The 18,352-nt window shown below is 50.3% G+C and overlaps 1 protein-coding gene across 1 annotated transcript in view; it reads right to left on the bottom strand.

The window, feature by feature from the left end:
* Positions 1-8,383, bottom strand: part of ADAP1 (ArfGAP with dual PH domains 1) — a 49,604-nt gene extending 41,221 nt beyond the window's left edge. Inside the window, exon 1 of the mRNA XM_058815944.1 lies at positions 8,152-8,383. Coding sequence (XP_058671927.1) covers positions 8,152-8,236 — 85 coding nt within the window. The 5' untranslated portion in view covers positions 8,237-8,383. The remainder of the gene's footprint in view (positions 1-8,151) is intronic.
* Between the last annotated feature and the right edge of the window lie 9,969 nt (positions 8,384-18,352).

Raw genomic sequence — 18,352 nt, forward strand, 5'->3', positions numbered from 1 at the left:
AAAAATTGCTGGGTAGTGAGAACCCCCAGCACAAACTGATCTGCCAGGGCAAGCCTCTCTGAAACATCACCCTTACCACAATTTGAGATTTCTCGTGGCTCTTGTGTCGCAGACATCTTTTACGAAAAATCCTTTTTTTAGGATTTTTCCTCCTGAGAAGCTGAGAGGCCTCAAGAACAAAATGTAAACAATGGTTTTCTGCTGCTGTGGAATGCAACAGGTGGATCTTTGATTAGCCCATGTTGGATGTTTGTAATTAATGGCCAATCACAGTGAGTTGGCTTGGACAGAGAGCCAAGCCACAAACCTTTGTTATCATTCTTTCCTATTCTATTCTTAGCTAGCCTTCTGATCAAATCCTTTCTTCTATTCTTTTAGTATAGTTTTAATATAATATATATAATAAAATAATAAATCAGCCTTCTGAAACGTGGAGTCAGATCCTCGTCTCCTCCCCAGTCCAAGAACCCCTGTGACCACCGTCACACTCTTGCTCTCCCGGCTGAGGACATCCAACAGAGAGCAAGGCAGCCCAGACCTTCCCAGGCTGCAGCTGGAAGCCAACAGGAATTTCTCAGCATCCTCTGAACAACCCAGAGGGCTGCATGCAGAGCCCTGTGACCTCCCCGTGGCCCAGCCCTGCCACAGGGGGTGGAGGATTGCCCAGCTCCTGGGGGGCTCTGCCAAGGCTGCTTCCCCTCCTGCCCCACTGCCTGCCCTCGTGACGCCATTTCCAGAGAAACCAGGGAAATTCAGCCTCACCCACGCGACTGAGGGGCTGTGACACGCCCCAGGCAGGGCCAGCACTGCAGGGATGCTCCTGCAGAGCCCTTCTGGGGCTTTGGGGCTCTCAGGGGCCGCACTGCTCCCCAAACACATCACGGGCCCTCCCTCTGCTCTCCAGCACAAATTCTCAGCTCAGGGACAACACCAGAGATCCCCAGCCTTGGCTTATCACACACCCCAACCCTCCCAACGACTGCACCAGAGATAAGACAACATCTTATCAAACATGAAAATAAATTTTCTCACAAAACACTGAATTTTTGGGCTACACCGTTAGTTTAGTGAGCCACTGACCCCAGGCTGCATGGAAATGGATGCCTCCACAGACAGGTGAAATCCCCCTTGCTGCTGGACACTTCAACAGCTGGAACACCTTCTCCATGCTGGACATTACTGAGAGTTCAGTAATTTTATTATTCTGTCTGGATATGAGCCAAAAAAGTGCAATGAAATGGCAATATGTCATAATCTGGGCTTTTTGGGCATTGCTCAAAAAAGATTTTTTTTTTTCCTAAAGCCTTCAGAATTTTGAGCAAACAGCAGTGAAGCCTAATGAAAACTCTCCACATGCCCAAGTTCCACACAAATTACTTTATTCCATTATTTGAAGCCAAAAGGAATAAAAATGAACGAGGAACAATGGGAACATTAAAGCAAATACTCTGCTGTAAGTGCAGAAAGGCTCTGATCCTGAATTACCAACTCCAGCCCTAAAAGGCTTTCACTGCCCACTGTGTGGTAGAGATTCCTGGTAACTCATAAACAGATCATAATGCCTTTCAAAATTAAGACATGAGTCAGCTTCATTTTAAAAATTAAAGAAACAAACAAAGCTAAACTAAGCTCAGGAGAAGGGCACTGGGCTGGTATTTTCCCATCTCATTCATCTGAAAGCAAAGGCACAGCCAGAGATTAGAGAAGCACCCAAAACAAAACTAAACCACTTGGTGTGCTTTAAATTCAGCTAAATTCAGAAATTAACTTGTCCACCCAGCCCTTTTTACCACCACAAGCCTCAGGAAAAGCCAGCACAGTGAACCATGAACACTGCAGCTTGAACCCAGCACTCCTGAACTTAGGGAAAAATAAAAAAATGAAGGATAGGCACAGAAAATATTATGGAAGAAAAAACAACAAAAGACACTGGACAACTTATAGAAATCAAAGAGATTGGAAGCTGGATGGTAATGGATTTAAAAAAAAAATTAAAAATCAGTGCTTCCTGTATCCAGAATATAAACATGGGGTACCAGTTTGAAAATCCCTAGAGGCCATCAATCCAACATCCCACGAAGCAGAGCAGCAACAGGCTCAAAGCAGAGAAGGGCAAGAACTGAAAGAGCCCCAAAATTTGGATGCTCCTGCTCCACCTTTTGCCTTAAACCACATTTATCACTAGTTACAGCAGAATATGATGACCAAGGCCAACACGAGGCCAATGCACAGCAACACATCCTCAGCACACAAAGGATGCCCTGGTCCTGCTGCATCCCTGCCACTGCAGCTGGTCCTTGCTTGGGATGGAGATCCAGTGGATCTTCCTGAACCCTCTCCTGTTTGAGGTGGCAAAGAGACCTCTCCAGAAAAACAAAACCTCTTTTACCCTGCACTGGAAATGGGACTCATGGATACAGGGCAGAACCACAGGGATTTTGGTGCAATCCACACAAGCACAAAGCCTTTCCTGCCTGCTGCTCATTTCCTCCCTGCCCCAGCCAGAGAACCTCGTGTTCAGCACCAGAGCTCTGTGGCTCTTTACTCTGGGGAAAGATCAGGAGGCTGACAAACACACCCTGGTCATGCATGCTGAAAAATAACAATAAAAGAGTTAACACTGAAGTCAAACCACCTCCCACCAACTCTCCTCTCTAAGTAGGAAAATTTTTCAGTGGAGGCACTGAACTTGCCAAGGTCTTTTAATCCAGCTGGCAGGTCCCAGCAGCCCCCCCCCCCCCACTGTGTGCAGCCCACGATTGTGCTGCAGCCCAGGCACCAGGACTGGACAAAAAACACCATCACATGGAACCTCCTTTGTTCCAAAAAGCCCCTTTTTCCCCTGCAGAAAGTGGCACTGAGCTAAACACAACTACCGTGGGATTTTTAAAATTTTTCCCCCCTTCTTACTCTCTCTGCTTACAGCTGGGGAGAAGGGATGGCTGATTCCCAGGGACAAAAAAAAAAAGGGGGAAAAAGGGGGGGAAAAAAGGGGGGAAAAAGGGGGGAAAAAAGGGGGGAAAAAAGGGGGGAAAAAAGGGGGGGAAAGGGGGGAAAAAAGGGGGGGGAAGGGAAAAAAATGGAAAAAAGGGAAAAAAGGAAAATAAGGGAAAAAAGGGAAAAAAAAAGGAAAAAAAAAGGAAAAAAAAGGAAAAAAAAAGGGAAAAAAGGGAAAAAAAGGAAAAAAAAAAAAAAGGAAAAAAATTTCAGTTTTTAAGTGAGAGGACAATGGAGGTGCAGGAACAAGTTTCCACTTTGAGCTGGATGATGAAAATCCCGTTTCACACCATTGGAGCAGCAGAATCTGGAACAGCTTTCCAGTGGGAGGCAGTGGGGGCAAGGGAGGGAAGAGCTGCAGGCAGAGCCCACCAGCCCCCGAGGGGACGGGCAGCACCCGGGGCTCTGTCACCTTCCCCACCTGGGCTTTCAGGAGCAGCATGGAGGGAGGAGAGGCTGAGATCAATCAGTGCCCTCCTCAATCCTCAGCAAATCAAGCAGTGCTCAGGCGTTTCCCTGTAATCACCGCCCTCATCTCTGACATCCAGGGAGTGGAAAAGCTTCACCTGCTGTAGGACTGAGAAGGAAAAGGTGTTTCCCACCACCTCCGGCTTCCAGAGGCACTGTCACACCAGATCTGCTCGGCTGTGCAGCACCAAGCTCCAATTCCAGACTCCCCTCCATCTGCTCTTCCTCCATCCTTCACCCCCTCGGGGCCTCAGGCACAGAGGGCAGTGTCAGCCAGGATCCATGGCCCAGTAATCCATCCCAAATAAGAAAGATAAAATGATAACAAGCCACGTAAACTGCTGCTGGAGGGTTTAAACTGCAGGATTGCTTTGATGGGATTTCCATTTCTGTCTTCAGAGCCTCTCTGTCCTCCTACAATGTAAAATAATTCTCACTCCATGGAAACACGAGCCTAAGTCATAGAAAAATAAAGAGAGAAATACTCAAGGTCTTGTCATGCCCTGAGATAACCATCCGTCTTATGATGTGAGGAAAGATTGCCTGAGACAAAGAATCATTTAGAAAAAGGGAAAGGCTGAACTGCCACATCAGTCTTGAAGAAAAAAAGATTATTCTAATGCACAGAGAGCCATTACACACCAGCAATTCAGTAACAGTGCTCAGTTTGCCCTTAAGGCTGCATTTACCATGCTGTCTTCACTGAGAGAGCACAGCTTTAAACCCACAAAAAACACAACACCCAGGACACAGAAGTGTGTAATGACAGAGGACACAAAGCCCCATTTAATGACTTTATTAGGGGCTCCTACCCCAGAATTCAGTCCCCAAGATGTAACCAAGGCAGCCTCATTATGCATTACAGATCAATGACATTTTCTGCAACCGAAATATCTTTTATTCAAAACAGCCTTCCTTTGCAATTTAAGGTTTTATAAAAACGCAATTAATAAAAACCTAAAAAAAATTAATTCCAAACACAAAAAAAACCTGCCGGTAAAAATTGCAATCTCCCAGTTATTTTACACTCTGATTTTCACTTTCTACTTTAGCATCCTTTCTGCATTCCCAGCTGCCATGGCCAGACTGTTCTCTCCACCTCAGACATCCTTCAAAATCTGTTTGAAACCCCTGGTTTCACACAGGAGATTTTTTTTTTTTTGCCAGACATACACCCAGATCTGACCTTCCTGAGCACCACCTTCAATCCCCATTTGCACCCAGGTGCAAGTGGGCACATCCTTGAAGGAATCACACCTTGAACAGGGCAGCCTTACAGGGCTCGGCCACTTCACCAACCCTCAGCCAGGACTGAGTGGCAAATTCTGGCAAAGCAGCAGGCTGTGCCCAGATGTCCCCAAAGAGATGGGTTCATCCTGCAGGGATGGAGTTATTTACCCAGCCCAGGAGGAAATCCTCCCCTGATGCCCCATGTCTGTGCCTGGCTCTGCCTTTTGTGTGGTCACAGCTTAGCCCAGCCATGCCAGGCTGAGAGCACCAGGGCTTTGTGACAGGACACAGAACACCTGGGACGAGCTGTGGCTTCAGGGCTCTGGCTACTGAGCCTCTCCCAAATGCCAAAGCAGTAACAAAAGAAAATAACCCTCTTTGACAGCAGGGAAGGGAAAAAACAAACAAACTTTCACTGGCTGGCTGATTTCACGAACAAATATTTCCAAAAGAAAAAGAACACCCAGCTGGCTTCCAAATACACAAATTAAAGTGATTAACAAAATTTTCTTTCCCCTGTTACATTTCCAACCCATCCTATTCTTTGTCAGGAGCATCCCTGAGCTAAATGGCTCCCTCTTATCATGGATCCTGTACTAAGAGAGTATTCAGGGAAAGGCACTCACCCACCTGAGAAACAGCAACAACAAACCCTGATCCTGGGCATCCCCCAGCTGTAGCAGATCAGCCCTGTGGTGATACTCACATGTGGGAAAGCACAGCTCTGCCCTGCTTCCCTCATCTTCTGTTCATTCCACACCCTGCCCCTTCCTTCCTTCCTTCCTTCCTTCCTTCCTTCCTTCCTTCCTTCCTTCCTTCCTTCCTTCCTTCCTTCCTTCCTTCCTTCCTTCCTTCCTTCCTTCCTTCCTTCCTTCCTTCCTTCCTTCCTTCCTTCCTTCCTTCCTTCCTTCCTTCCTTCCTTCCTTCCTTCCTTCCTTCCTTCCTTCCTTCCTTCCTTCCTTCCTTCCTTCCTTCCTTCCTTCCTTCCTTCCTTCCTTCCTTCCTTCCTTCCTTCCTTCCTTCCTTCCTTCCTTCCTTCCTTCCTTCCTTCCTTCCTTCCTTCCTTCCTTCCTTCCTTCCTTCCTTCCTTCCTTCCTTCCTTCCTTCCTTCCTTCCTTCCTTCCTTCCTTCCTTCCTTCCTTCCTTCCTTCCTTCCTTCCTTCCTTCCTTCCTTCCTTCCTTCCTTCCTTCCTTCCTTCCTTCCTTCCTTCCTTCCTTCCTTCCTTCCTTCCTTCCTTCCTTCCTTCCTTCCTTCCTTCCTTCCTTCCTTCCTTCCTTCCTTCCTTCCTTCCTTCCTTCCTTCCTTCCTTCCTTCCTTCCTTCCTTCCTTCCTTCCTTCCTTCCTTCCTTCCTTCCTTCCTTCCTTCCTTCCTTCCTTCCTTCCTTCCTTCCTTCCTTCCTTCCTTCCTTCCTTCCTTCCTTCCTTCCTTCCTTCCTTCCTTCCTTCCTTCCTTCTTTTCCCTGCTTTGGTACTTTTCCAGTGTCAGCTGCCACCTTTATCCCTTTGTGCACCCCACTTCTCAGCAAAGACCATTCTTGCACCCCTTTCTGGATATTTATCCTGCCTCTGCTGCATTACCTCATCCCCAGAAGGAGCTGGCCTGCCACACCTGCCCAGCCTGAATAGCTGAATTCAGGCTGAATATTTCCTACACTACCTACAGATACAAGTTATAATCTCGTGTTAAGCAGCCCAGGGCATCTCAAGTTTCCTGTCCCTCCCAGGCAGAGGAGCACATTACAGCACCATGAATAGCTCTCCTCTGCCAAAGAACCCGAAGCAAAGCAGTCACTAAAGAAATTGGGTTGATGAACAGGGAGGTGGCCCTAAGGAAGCAAAGCCACGAGGGTTCAGAAGAGGCTGAGTGATATTAATATAGCACATCTTGACTTACAAAAGACACTGGCCCAAATTCTCCTCTCTGACTTTCACATTCACTAAGACATCTCTGTATGCAAATGTCACCAAAACCCAAGCATGGTTCTGTTGTTTTACAAACCGTTTTGATGCCTTTAACAACAACCTCCTTACCCTGATATGAGCTATTTTATTGACCTGCAGCTCCATCTCCACCCTGGTGATGCCGAGAAACTTCCCATTTTGCCCGGAGGCTTTATGTTCTACACCCACAGGGTGAGGGAGAATCACCCTGCTAATCTGAAAACGGCCCGGGTTTGCGAAGTTTTCTCCAGGAAGGAACAATTTAGGCAGACACCTCCTCGGGGAGCCCAGGCTGTGCTCAGCAAGGCTCCTCGGAGGTGGCTGGTACGGGCAGACAGCAGCAGATGGGTGGGAGCAGGCGGCGCTGCAAAGCCGCTCACGCTGTGCCCAAAGTTCTTTGTCCTTTCCAGCTGGGGACCGGAGGACACAACGCGTCTGAAAGTGAACTGCAGTGTCCTGGGATGCAGATCAGGGATGTAAAACCGCTGGGAATGGTTTGAGGTGGATAGCGGTATGCGATAGATCTTGACATCCTAAAGAAATCAATAGCTGGGAAAATAGGGCTCAGCTGAAGTGTTGGGTTTTTCTTTAACCTATAGAATGCCAGAGGCTGGGAAGGACATCCTTTTTATACCCCTCCTCAGAGCCATCCTGCTCAAGCTAATATAAATTTAGGTTATTCTGTATGGTGATTTTTTTTTCTTTTTAAAACCAGGAAAGTTACTTGCTCTGCAATTTTTCTAAGGTTGTTCTCAAAGACAGAACCCACCACCCCACGCAGACTCTGCTCAGCAACAGCACCACGGCCCGACCCTAAAAAATTCACCATCCAAAAGGCGAAGAAGACATTTCCAGCCCAGATTTTCTCCCCTCGGCACACGCAGACGCGTACAGCCATCGCACCCCGCTCCCTGCGCGGCGCAGGCACCCATCGATGGCAGCTGGGCAAAGGTTGCTGGGCAGGATGTCCGCAGCGCTGCCTCCGGTTGTCCCCGGGTGTTTGTTCGCTGCCAGGGCAGGAGCAGCCGAGGGGACGCGGGGGACACGGCGCAGACAGGGCAGAGCCCGCACCGCTCCCGGCCCCGGCAGCGCTGCATTCCGCGGGGACCCGCCGGGATGACATCAGCGCTCACGGCCGCCCGAGGAGCCGGGCTGGCCCGGGGGAACGGGGGAACCTCGGCCGGTGGGGCCGGAGCGCGGGGAGCGCAGCGCATCCCTCCAGCAGCCCCGGAGCATCCCCCGCGCTGCATCCCCCGCGTGGGGACGGGGTCGGGCACACCCTCGGCGGGGCTCCGGAGACGGCACAGCCCCGCGCCCCGTCGCTGCCGTGCCGAGCCGTGCTGTACCGCGCTGTGCGGCACCGTGCCATGCTATGCTGTGCTGTGCGGTACCGTGCCATGCTATGCTGTGCTGTGCGGTACCGTGCCATGCTATGCTGTGCTGGGCCGTACCGTGCGGTGCGGGCAGGTGCAGGTGCAGCCGCCGCCCGCGCCCCCCGCCTCCCCTGCCCTTACCCGGGGCGGCGCAGTCGGCGCACGCCGCGTTCCCCGGCCGCTGGAGCAGCTCCACCAGCGCCTTCCTGCTCCTCTCCTTCGCCATGGGGGCGGCTCGGCGGGGCTGCGCCGGCTCCGCGGCGCTACGGCAGCCTCATGGCGCGGGCGGGGGGCGCTGGCGAGGCGGGCGGCGCCCGGGCGGCTCCATCGGCCCCGCTCGCCCCGCGCACGCCGAGCGCGCCTCCGGCCGCCGGGACGCGCCGCGCCGGGGCGGTGCTGCCCTGCCCTGCCCGGCCCTGCCCGGCCCCGGTGCTGCCCTGCCCGCCCTGCCCTGCCCTGCCCTGCCCGCCGCTGCCGGAGCCGCCCGGGGCCGCCGGTTCCGCTCGCAGCGGGCGCTGCCGCCTCCCCGCGCCGCTCGCCCGCGACCTCCAGCGGCAGCGCCGCACCGGGGCGGCCCCGACCCCCGAGGGGTACCCGGCCTTCAGGGCATCCCGTCCTGCTGGCATTCAGGGGTGCCTGTCCTGGTTTAACTCCTGCCCGCGGACGGGATGCTGCCGTGCGGGTCTTCACCTGTGCGAGGTGGCAGCGACGCCAGCTTTCCCTGGCCAGGGCCTTGCCACACAGTCAGGTTCATGAGCAGCTCTTTTGGGATGCCCCTCTAACACCAGCAGATTTTGGCAGGTTCATGGGCAGCACGTTTAAGATGTCCCTCTAACACCAGCAGCTTTTGGGGGTGCTTGTGAAGGTCTCATCAGTAGCCCCACACACTCCAAAACTCTCCTCCTTCACTGCTGTCCTTGCACATCACCGCCTGCTTCCATGGCTGCGTCTGGGCAGGACTGTCCTCCAATGTATTCCCACGTTTTTCACACCTCCATGGTGTCAGGGGAGTATCAGGAGGGAAAACACCCCTGTGCCACCATGGCTGTCCATCTCATGCCATCTATGGGGCAAGGCTCCTTGTTCTGCCAGCCAAACACTAAACAGTCACTCAGGGGCAGGATGTGGGAGGCTTTTGGCCAAGGAAGGGCTCAGAGCTGTCTCCTTATCTAACCCCTGCTGAAACCTTCTCACGTATGGGTCACCTGTGATGCTGCAATGTCCTGTCTGTGGTTCGCAAGTCTCTGCTAACAAAAACAATCTTGGTTTTGCAAAGCAAGTCCCCATTTAAGTCATCCAACTCTGTTTCCTCCAAGAAAGAGCCCTCCTGCAAGCTCAGCCAGTGCCATTCATGCTGCCCATGAGATTCAGGGTGTGCACGAGCAGGAGGAGGCTGCCAGTAGCTCCTGGAAAACTTCCACAGCCAAACCACCATCTTGATCCTGCAAACATGAGGATGTGAGCAGGTTCCTGAGAACACTCTGTGGGAGCAAATAGCCCCTTAAATACAGGCAGAGTCATGGCTTGGTGCATTGACAATGCTCCCTTTGCCTGGAATACATTTTCCTAAATGACCTTTGCATTTGTGCTGCCAGAGAGGCGACTGCATCCAGGTTTATTTCTGTTTTAAACTGATGCTGGACTGTTCCTTGCTGACTCAACCCAGTGTCACACATCGTGCTGGGCTTGCTGGATTTACACACACAGCTTGATAAGGTCTGGAAACTCACTGCCATCCTAACCAGAGACACAATCCTCCTCACAGACCTTTTGTGGGGAAACTGAGCTGCTGCACCCAGACCCTCACTTTCCTTAGCCTCTAACACTTACCTGGAGCACTGAGTTCTCACAGCCTCAGAGGGAAACCAGCTCAGCTGAGCACCTTAACCCTCCACACCTGTGCTGTGCTCAAGCTTGACAGTGTAAATGCTACAGGATCAGAGCTTTCCCTAAGCCCATTTAGGCCAGGTTTTCACTTTGGCTTTTGCAGAAGAAGCATTTACTGAATGTTTCATGCAATAGCCAGGGTGCTGCACATCATCATGGACTCACTGTGGGCCAGGGTTGGAGCAGGGAGGGGTTTGGTTTGAAAGTCTCTGTTTAGCTTTCCATTAAGACTTATTGATTCTCTTAATTTTTTGTTCCCCTGGTTGCTAGGCAATTCTTGTCTCTCCTCCGAGTGCTGGAAGCCAGGGCTGCAGACAGAAATTTATATCTTGTAATAAAATCAAATAAAACAGAGCCTGCTGTCAATGATGAGAGGGGAGAGTTTCATAAAGGACAGGCAGAGCAGGGGAGCAGGGCCAGCAAGGGTCGATCAGCAGCATCCTCAGCATTTAAATCTCATCACAATTACTCCAAACTCCACATGGGGAAACAAACAGCCCCTGTGGGTGGAGGGAATGTGGAGAAAAGTTGGAACTAAATCAGCCAGGAATGAAGATAAACTTTTGTTCAATGGGAATCAAAGCCCTGAGCCAACCTCACACGTACAAATGTGTCTCTGTGAATTTACTCATGGCTTTTCCATGGCAGGCTGTTCCCTCCTCTGAGCTTTGCCCCACACTCTTCCTGTGGGTTGCACCTTTCAGGGAATGCCTAAAGGAATTTGCTCCTTATTGTAAAAGCAGGGTGACTTTGATGATAGGAGAAATTATGCATTTCACTCTATTGATATTAGAAGGCTAATTAATTGCTTTATTATACTATATTATTCTATATTATATTACATTTAAATTGAAATTGTACAAGTACTCAATTTAACTGTACAGAATTTCATGACTGTCCACTGACAGTCCCAACACACACATATGGATTCAATTGGTTAATGAATCAAAACACACTAGAATTTAATTACTTTTTTTTTTAGGTAAATAATTTTTACAATGTATTCTACTTGTTCTAAAACACAGGAGCAGTAAGTGAGATAAGAATTGCTTTTTCTTTCTCTGTGGTTCAGAGAATGTGAATCTCAGAAATAATTTTGGGAAGTTGTGCTCTGCTTTTCTCTGTGAATAGAAATGTGGCCACAGCTCCTATTTCTTGCAAGATCCCTGACCAAACTCTCTGGAGAAGGGTTGTTGCTGTCAATACATCTCCCTCATTCAGATGCTTCCTGTCTCTCCACTGCTAAGTGACTTGGAGGTCTGGCAGAAATTCACATCCATATGCATGTAAGTAGTTCCATATTTATGTGTAAGATGCGTTTGTTTGTAAACACGCACGCTTTTAACTCTGCCTTTTCCAAGTCACAAGGTTGTTGCCTTAGGAACGGACGGCATCAATGCCATCTCTGAGGTGCTAAGCACAGTGCCAGCAAGGGCAGCCATGGAAATGCCACATACTGAGGTCAGGCCAAAGAACACCCAGAAATTCCTAGAAACCTTTCCATCATCTCTGTGGGGATGCCCTGAAAATGCACAGACATGACTGCACCTTCTCCTTGCCCTTCCACACAGCTCCTCTCACCCTTTTGTTAACCTGCCTTTTGTTAGAAGGAGCTGTTCACTCTGGGGTTAGTAATTCCCCAGCCCTGAAATGGATAAATCAATGTCACCACCATGCAAGAGAAAGGGTGTTAAACACAAGCCTTGCTGTGACCCGGGAGCTCATTCCCAGCGCAAGGTGGGGAAGCATTACAGATTCCTGCGTGAACAGCAAACCTGAACAGAAATATCAATAATTCATGCCACAGCAACTGCATTCCAGCAAAGCTCTGGAGGAGCAGACGCCCGGCAGGATTCCATGGGCTTCCTCAGCAGCAAGGGGAGGCAGCTCTGGCTGCTGGGGGTTTGTGTGAGCGAGCTGCAGCGCTGGCACCCACACCTATGTCACACCAGCACCAGCTCATTTCCGTTGCAGTGTTGGTTTCCTGTTCAAAAGAAAAAGAGAAAAAGGAAGAAACCAATCCTAGAGGTTTTTCTTTTAAAAAAGGAAAGAGCTTTCTGGGTTATCCAGTTAAATTAAGAGTGGGTATAGCTGGGAGGGAGGAATATCACAGAGCAGGGCCGTTTAAAAACTCTTCAACCAAAAATCCAATATTGATGCCAACCTGCTCTTATTTTGAGCAAATTGCTGTATGGAGCCTGTGAGATTTTTTGGAAAAGCACACCCTCAGCATCTGTGTGGTTAGAATGTGTGCATTGAGTTGAAGAGGATAATACAGGAGAAAATGATGTTAAAGTGGAAAAAGAGCTGTGATGTCCTGTGTCTGCAGAGCTGCTCTGCACCTGCAGCAGCCCTCAAAGAAGACAAAGTGTTGTGCAGCCCTAAAAGTGTCTCACTGCAGAGTGATCTGCAGATCAGGGTTTCCTTCCATTTGCATAGCAGTTAATTCTATTGCAGTGTCACCAGTGTGAAAAAAGGGGAATCCTTTTCTCCCATGACTGAACAGTCATGCAGCTACCACCATGCAAACCAGACCACAGAGATCCTTTGTAGGGAAGCAGAACTGGGGACAATGAGGACAAGGGGGGAGGTTCAGACCAAAATCTCCTTTTTTAGATTTCTGCAACACCCCAGAGCTGATCACTGCTCTCTCACAGCCATGCTGCCACAAAACTTCTCCAACCAGCAGCCTGTCATGTGCTCAGGACACCCTTTCAGTTTCTTTTCCTCCTGCCTCTGGCCAGCAATGGGCTGGTTTGGGGTCAGTACATGGTTGCAGAGGCTGCTCAGACAGCGTGGCTGGGAGCCAGAATATGTCTGAGAGAGACAGAGAGGGTAATTGATGGCTTGAAGACGTTGGATATTTGTATGTCTGTTCCATGGCACCTGGGGAAATCTCAGTGTAAGAGAAACAGCTCCGCAACAGCCCTGCTGATGCACCAAACCCATTTCCTATGATGTAAAATATGACATGGAGGGGGCAGCTGAGGGAATTGGCTCCATGGCACCAGCTGGAGATATGCTGATTTCCATTGCACAATGACAGGCTCTTTTCTGTGCACAGAGGAGATGAAATTAGTCCAAGGAAGTCAAGAGTTCACCTATGTCTGTGGCAGATCACTGCTTTTAGCATTACTCCCGATTTACCCTCATTGAGAGACTGAGGCCTGTGGAATCTCTGTCTGGAGAAGCCAACCTGTGTGTGATGACACTCATACATCAGGGGCTCAGCTCCTCCAAAAGAAAGTCAAAGTGATTGTTCAGAGTGGGACATCATCAGTTCAGCCTGAGTCAGAGCCCCAGCAGGACAGGCTCGGTGTGCAAACAGCAGGGCAGCACTTATTGTGGAGATTGCTTTGCTCTATTCCAATAATTTAATCTCTTCCTGGCTCAAATGGCTCATCCTTCCAGGAACAGCTTGGAGACACCCAAGCAGGGACTGAGCTGCGTGATGTCACCTTGCAGGGTGGAGAATGAAGTGACCAAACCCACGTGCTGGGGCTGAAGGTGACATCCCAGCCACCTGCTGGGGCTGAAGGTGACATCCCACCCTCCCACCAGCTCTGGGACCAGGGGCTGCTCCACCAGGACACGGAGCACAGAGGGTGATGGTGCTACAGGCAGAACCACAGGACACAGGAGCAAGCCCAGCCCTTCACTTCTGGTCTGGAAGTCTCTGCAGCAGAGCCCAAGTTCCTCAAAAGAAAAAAAGAAAAACCATTTTAAAAGGCCATAGAAGAAGTGAGAAAACAGAACAGTTATTGTCCCCAGTGGTCATTCTCGTGTCACAGACTGCTGCTCCAGCTCAGGCAGCTGAGAGCACATCCCCTTCTGTAGCACTGCTCAGCTGAGATTTGAATAAAGCAGTAGATGGAAACAAAACTGTGGTTTTTCTCTAGAAAGAGATTAAAAACGACGGCCTAAGAGAACTGCCAAACAGCTGGAGATGGTAATTGAGCCTCCCCCCAATTAACTTTGTCCACAGAAAGTTGAGGGCCGTGTCCTAGCCTTCCTCTGGCTGCTGATGGGATTGTTTGGATGTCACTGTATGCCTCCTAAAAGCTCCCACAACGTCGAGATACAGAGCATGCTGCTCATTTATCTGTTTATTTCAGTATGCTTTGCCAAAGAAAAATCAGCAAAGAATTAATTAACGGCAATTATTTCTAGCAACAACAGAGCAGCCCCGCTCCAGAAGCCATGAAAACAACATCATGAGACCCCTGTGGCCAAAAGCCTTTCTAAACAGGTGCAAAAATAAACAGTTTTATAGCAGGGTATAAAAAGAGCCCAAGCCAGGCTGGGGAATGGCAGGAGAGCAGCCATTCAATGGCTGAGCTGGAGCAGTCACCCAGGTGACTTTTGTGAAGGAGCATTAATAAACAAACCAGAGCAGAAGCACCAACCTGAGTGAAAGAACCAGCAGGACCAGGTTATTGCTGCCACAGAGGGTTTAGTGCACCCATCACCCTGTGCTGTCAGTGCTGCTGAGGTGATTTACTGTCCCAGGCAGTGCAGCCCATTAGAGCTGTGATCTAAAGCACAGCCAGCTCCAGTTTCAGTGATAAACATCACCCCCCTGCCTATTACTTGCTAAAATAAGCTGAAATAAAGCCATCTCTGTGCTCAAATGAGTCCTCCTAGCTGGCACCAGCACACCTGCAAGTCTCCTGCCATGCCTGCTAAAAGGATGGAGGTAGATGTTCCAGACTCGCTCTCATTTTTCACCTACCTACCTGGTTCATTTTCAGCAGCCAGTGAGCTCAGCATCTCTGTTTGACCAGAACTTGCACCTCCTGCCAGCACAGCCCTGCAGTGACCCAGTTCTGTAACATCTCTGTGCTGCCCATGCCCAGCCTGAGCCTCTCCCCTCACACATGGGGAGAGATGCTCCCCTCCACCTGAATCCTGGCTGCTGGCAGTGCTCAGCCCCTCTTTTCCATCCAAACTGCAGCACAGTTTGGGGTTAGGGGAAACAAAACTAAACCCCACAGCCCAGCCACTGCAGCACCCCAGGGATGTGTGAGCACACAGAGTGGTCACTGCTCTGCTCTGCCACAGATCCTGCTCTGGGATTAGACATGGACACCCTACACCTCCACCTCTGGATCAGACAGACATTGGAAAGCACAGAGAAGATTTGTGCTGCCTTAGCAACCACTCTGAGCATGCACATGGGCAGGGGAGATGTGCCAAACCACAGCACAGCCCAGAGCCTGTGCTCTGTATGGGCTGGGTGAGGACAAGGCTAAAGACAACCTGCTTAACCCAGGGGTTGAAGGCAGCACAACTGAACTCTCACCCCCACACTAAAGAGCAAAAGCCAAGGGAGGCAACCTCAGCCCCCAGCAAGGAGCCAGCCTCATTACACCCCTGGGATTTCCTGCTTGGTGCTTGCTCATGGACCATGGAGACTCATTTATCAGAGGGGGTTTGTTCCTGCCAGGTTCAGCATCCTGAGTCACCAGCAGTTTTCTCAGCATTGATCTGATCTGCAGCTTCCCTGCAATCCTGAGTGGCAGGGGGAATATTTTTTCCCCATCTGGGTCTGCCTGCCCACAGCCTGACATCCTCGGTGGGGTGAAATTCCTTTCCACCCAGCCAGCCCTGCTGCCTGGGGCTGTCAGTGCAGCCCAGAGGAGAAGAGCCCTGGCTAGATTGGCAGCAGATGGCTGCAGCACACAGCATCTCATCACACCCTCAGGGCCATCCTGGTGTCCCAGATTCAGCAGTGCCATCATTCTCCTGCCTTGCCCACCAAGGAGAGGTACTTCCAAAGCCAGCTGAAAAGCAGAGCATGGTTTAATAGCAGAGAAATGTAAATTGAGAGACATTACAGGGCCTGACTCCCCTCCCATGCTGCTGCCTTCCCATGGGCTGCCCTGGCTCAGCAGCTCTGCAGGATCAGAACTGGGTGTGTGAGCAGGTTCCTGCTGAGCAGGGCTTGCTAGCAACAAATCTAGAAATCCTCCAGAAATCAGAGCTGTCATCTCCCCTAAGGTTACTGAAATAGGCAAAGGACTCAGCTGCCCAAAGGGGCTGCAAAAGCACTCCCACCACTTGCTTTTGAAAGCCATCAAGGTGAAGTGAAAAGCCTGGGTCGTTCTGTCTCCTTGCTTTCTTCATCCTCTGCTCTTTCTTTGCCAGCTGCTTTCCAGCACTGCCCCCATCTGAGTTTACCATCATTCTCAAGGGCCTGGGCACCAAACATCCACAATGCAAGGTGGCTTGTGGTGCTGCTCATTACAGGACCCGTGGCCACATGGACCCACCATCCCTCCCACAGCAGTGGGAACCTCACTCACCCTGTGTGGGAAGGGCTGTTTGTGCAGGATCCCTCTGTAGGTGGGAAATGTGGCACACCAAGGGCTGGACTGAGCCCACCAGATCTGACCAGCTGAGCTGTTTGACCTCCCAGAGAACGTGGCTTTGTTGGGCTCCATGGTAAGTGCCAGATTGTCATTCAGCCAAGCCCAGCAGGAGTCAGCAAGCATAGGACTGATGCACCTGCTAATGCAAATCCCAAAATCTCCTGGATAATGAGAGAGAGCACAAGCATCAGAACCTCGAGGGAGAGCCACAAAAACCTGTGCCTGTGTCGTCATCAGTTCCAGGAAACAAAAAATGGATCTAGGTCTATCAAGTCCCCTGCACACACTCATTGGACTTCTGGGTGACTTTCTAAGAGGCTCCTATTTTGAGCAGTGATCAATTATGCATTTCAAGCCATATGGCACCTTCATTCCAGAAGGAAGGCATTTTGTCTTGAAATCTGTAAGCTAGAAAATCTGCTGCATCCTGACAAAAATGCAACATTGCCAGTTACTCACAGAAGCAGATCATTAAGAAAAAGAAAATTTAAACAGGATAAGTTTAATCAGATGTTTAATCAAATTAATCCAGTTTTCATTGAAATACCCTTGAAAAGGATATATACCCTTGTATGTGCGCTTCCAGTCTTTTTTAAAATTCATCTGAGTCAGAGCTTTGATTTTTGTGAGTAACCTGATATAATATACAACATTCCCAATTTAGCAGAAGGATCTCTTCCAGTATGGATCTTCTCCAGGCACAAAAGCACTGAAGTCCTCTGGATAGATATGCTACCAGACATGACAGCAGTCCTGCACACTAGCAGAAGTATCATTCCCATCTCAGGAATTATGGATGAGAAATGTAGAAAAATACTGCTCTCCAGTGGAGCCAGAACATCTGAGGCACTTCTGAGAGCAGCAACAGGTGATGCTCCTGACATTTTTTATATGGCAGCAGGCTGTTCCTTCTCCCATAGCCTCCTACAACCCAGGTTTCATTCCAGAGGATCAGTAAAAGGGTGCTGCCTCTCAGTTCTCTGCTTGGAGACAACGAGGTGAAATTTAAGAGGTGTTTTAACTCGTTGCCCCTCACCTGGTTCAGCAAAGGCAGCAATGAGTAAAAGCTGTTTTGATTGCTGCCCCAAGGGAAAATAATCACCAGCAACACTGTGTTCTCCTAAGGAAAGCAAGCTGGTGAGCACTGACAAAGTGTAACACCCAGCCACAAGGAGCTCCTCGGGCCTGAAGCCAGCAGGACAGACTGGAGAATGCTCTGGGGAAGGAGCAAGGTGAAGGTCAGCAGGCACACCCAGTGCTCTGAGTGCTCACAGCCCCAAACATTCACCCCTCAGGTGCTGTGACCCCCCTGCTATGCCAGGTATGTCCTTGCAGGTGGCAGAGGCAGCAGCGATCCCTCCCCAGCACTGAGGCACAGCCTCACTGTGCTCCCACAAAGGACTTTGGACCGTGGCCCATTTCCAGAGCCAGCACAGGAGGCTCTCTTTGTGCAGACTTTGCAGTGAAAGCACACCCAGAGCTCTGGGAATGTTTATTAAACCCTTTCTTCCTGGTTCTGCAGGTCACTGTAGCTGTTTGGAGAGATACACCCGGAGCTCAAGGTTTCCCAGGAAGAGGTAAGGATGGTTAACTTGCAGCAATGTTCTCTCTGTAAATAACTGCTGGGATCAAGGTTAAGCTCTTTGTGCTTGAGTGGATTTTAATCGGAGCAAAGAATGTGTGGGCAAAGCTCTGCTGATGCAGAGCCCTCCAGGGATCCCTGGGACAGATCCCAAGCAGCTGGGTGCCTCATTAGGGTGTGAATGAGCCTTTGCTGCAGAAAAGCCACAGAAAAGACAATTGCACCTCCCTGGCTTATCGATTTCTGTTGCGATGGTAACAGCTCACAGGGATCCTCACTCCAACACAGGCACCACTCCTCCTGCTCCGGGCTATGCCCTGCACACCTGTGCAGTTACACCCAGGCTGGCGGGCTGTGCTCGGTCCCAGCTGATTCCCGATGCTCTGCCCGTCTCCAGGTCGCAGGAGCTGGCAGCAGGTGGAGCGTCACGGCACGGGCAGCACCTGGCAGGCTCCTCACAGCAAGATTGATGCACTCCCAGCAGCTCATCAGCTCCACCTAG

This window comes from Ammospiza caudacuta, chromosome 17, assembly GCF_027887145.1.
Source record: "Ammospiza caudacuta isolate bAmmCau1 chromosome 17, bAmmCau1.pri, whole genome shotgun sequence".
NCBI classification, from domain to species: domain Eukaryota; kingdom Metazoa; phylum Chordata; class Aves; order Passeriformes; family Passerellidae; genus Ammospiza; species Ammospiza caudacuta.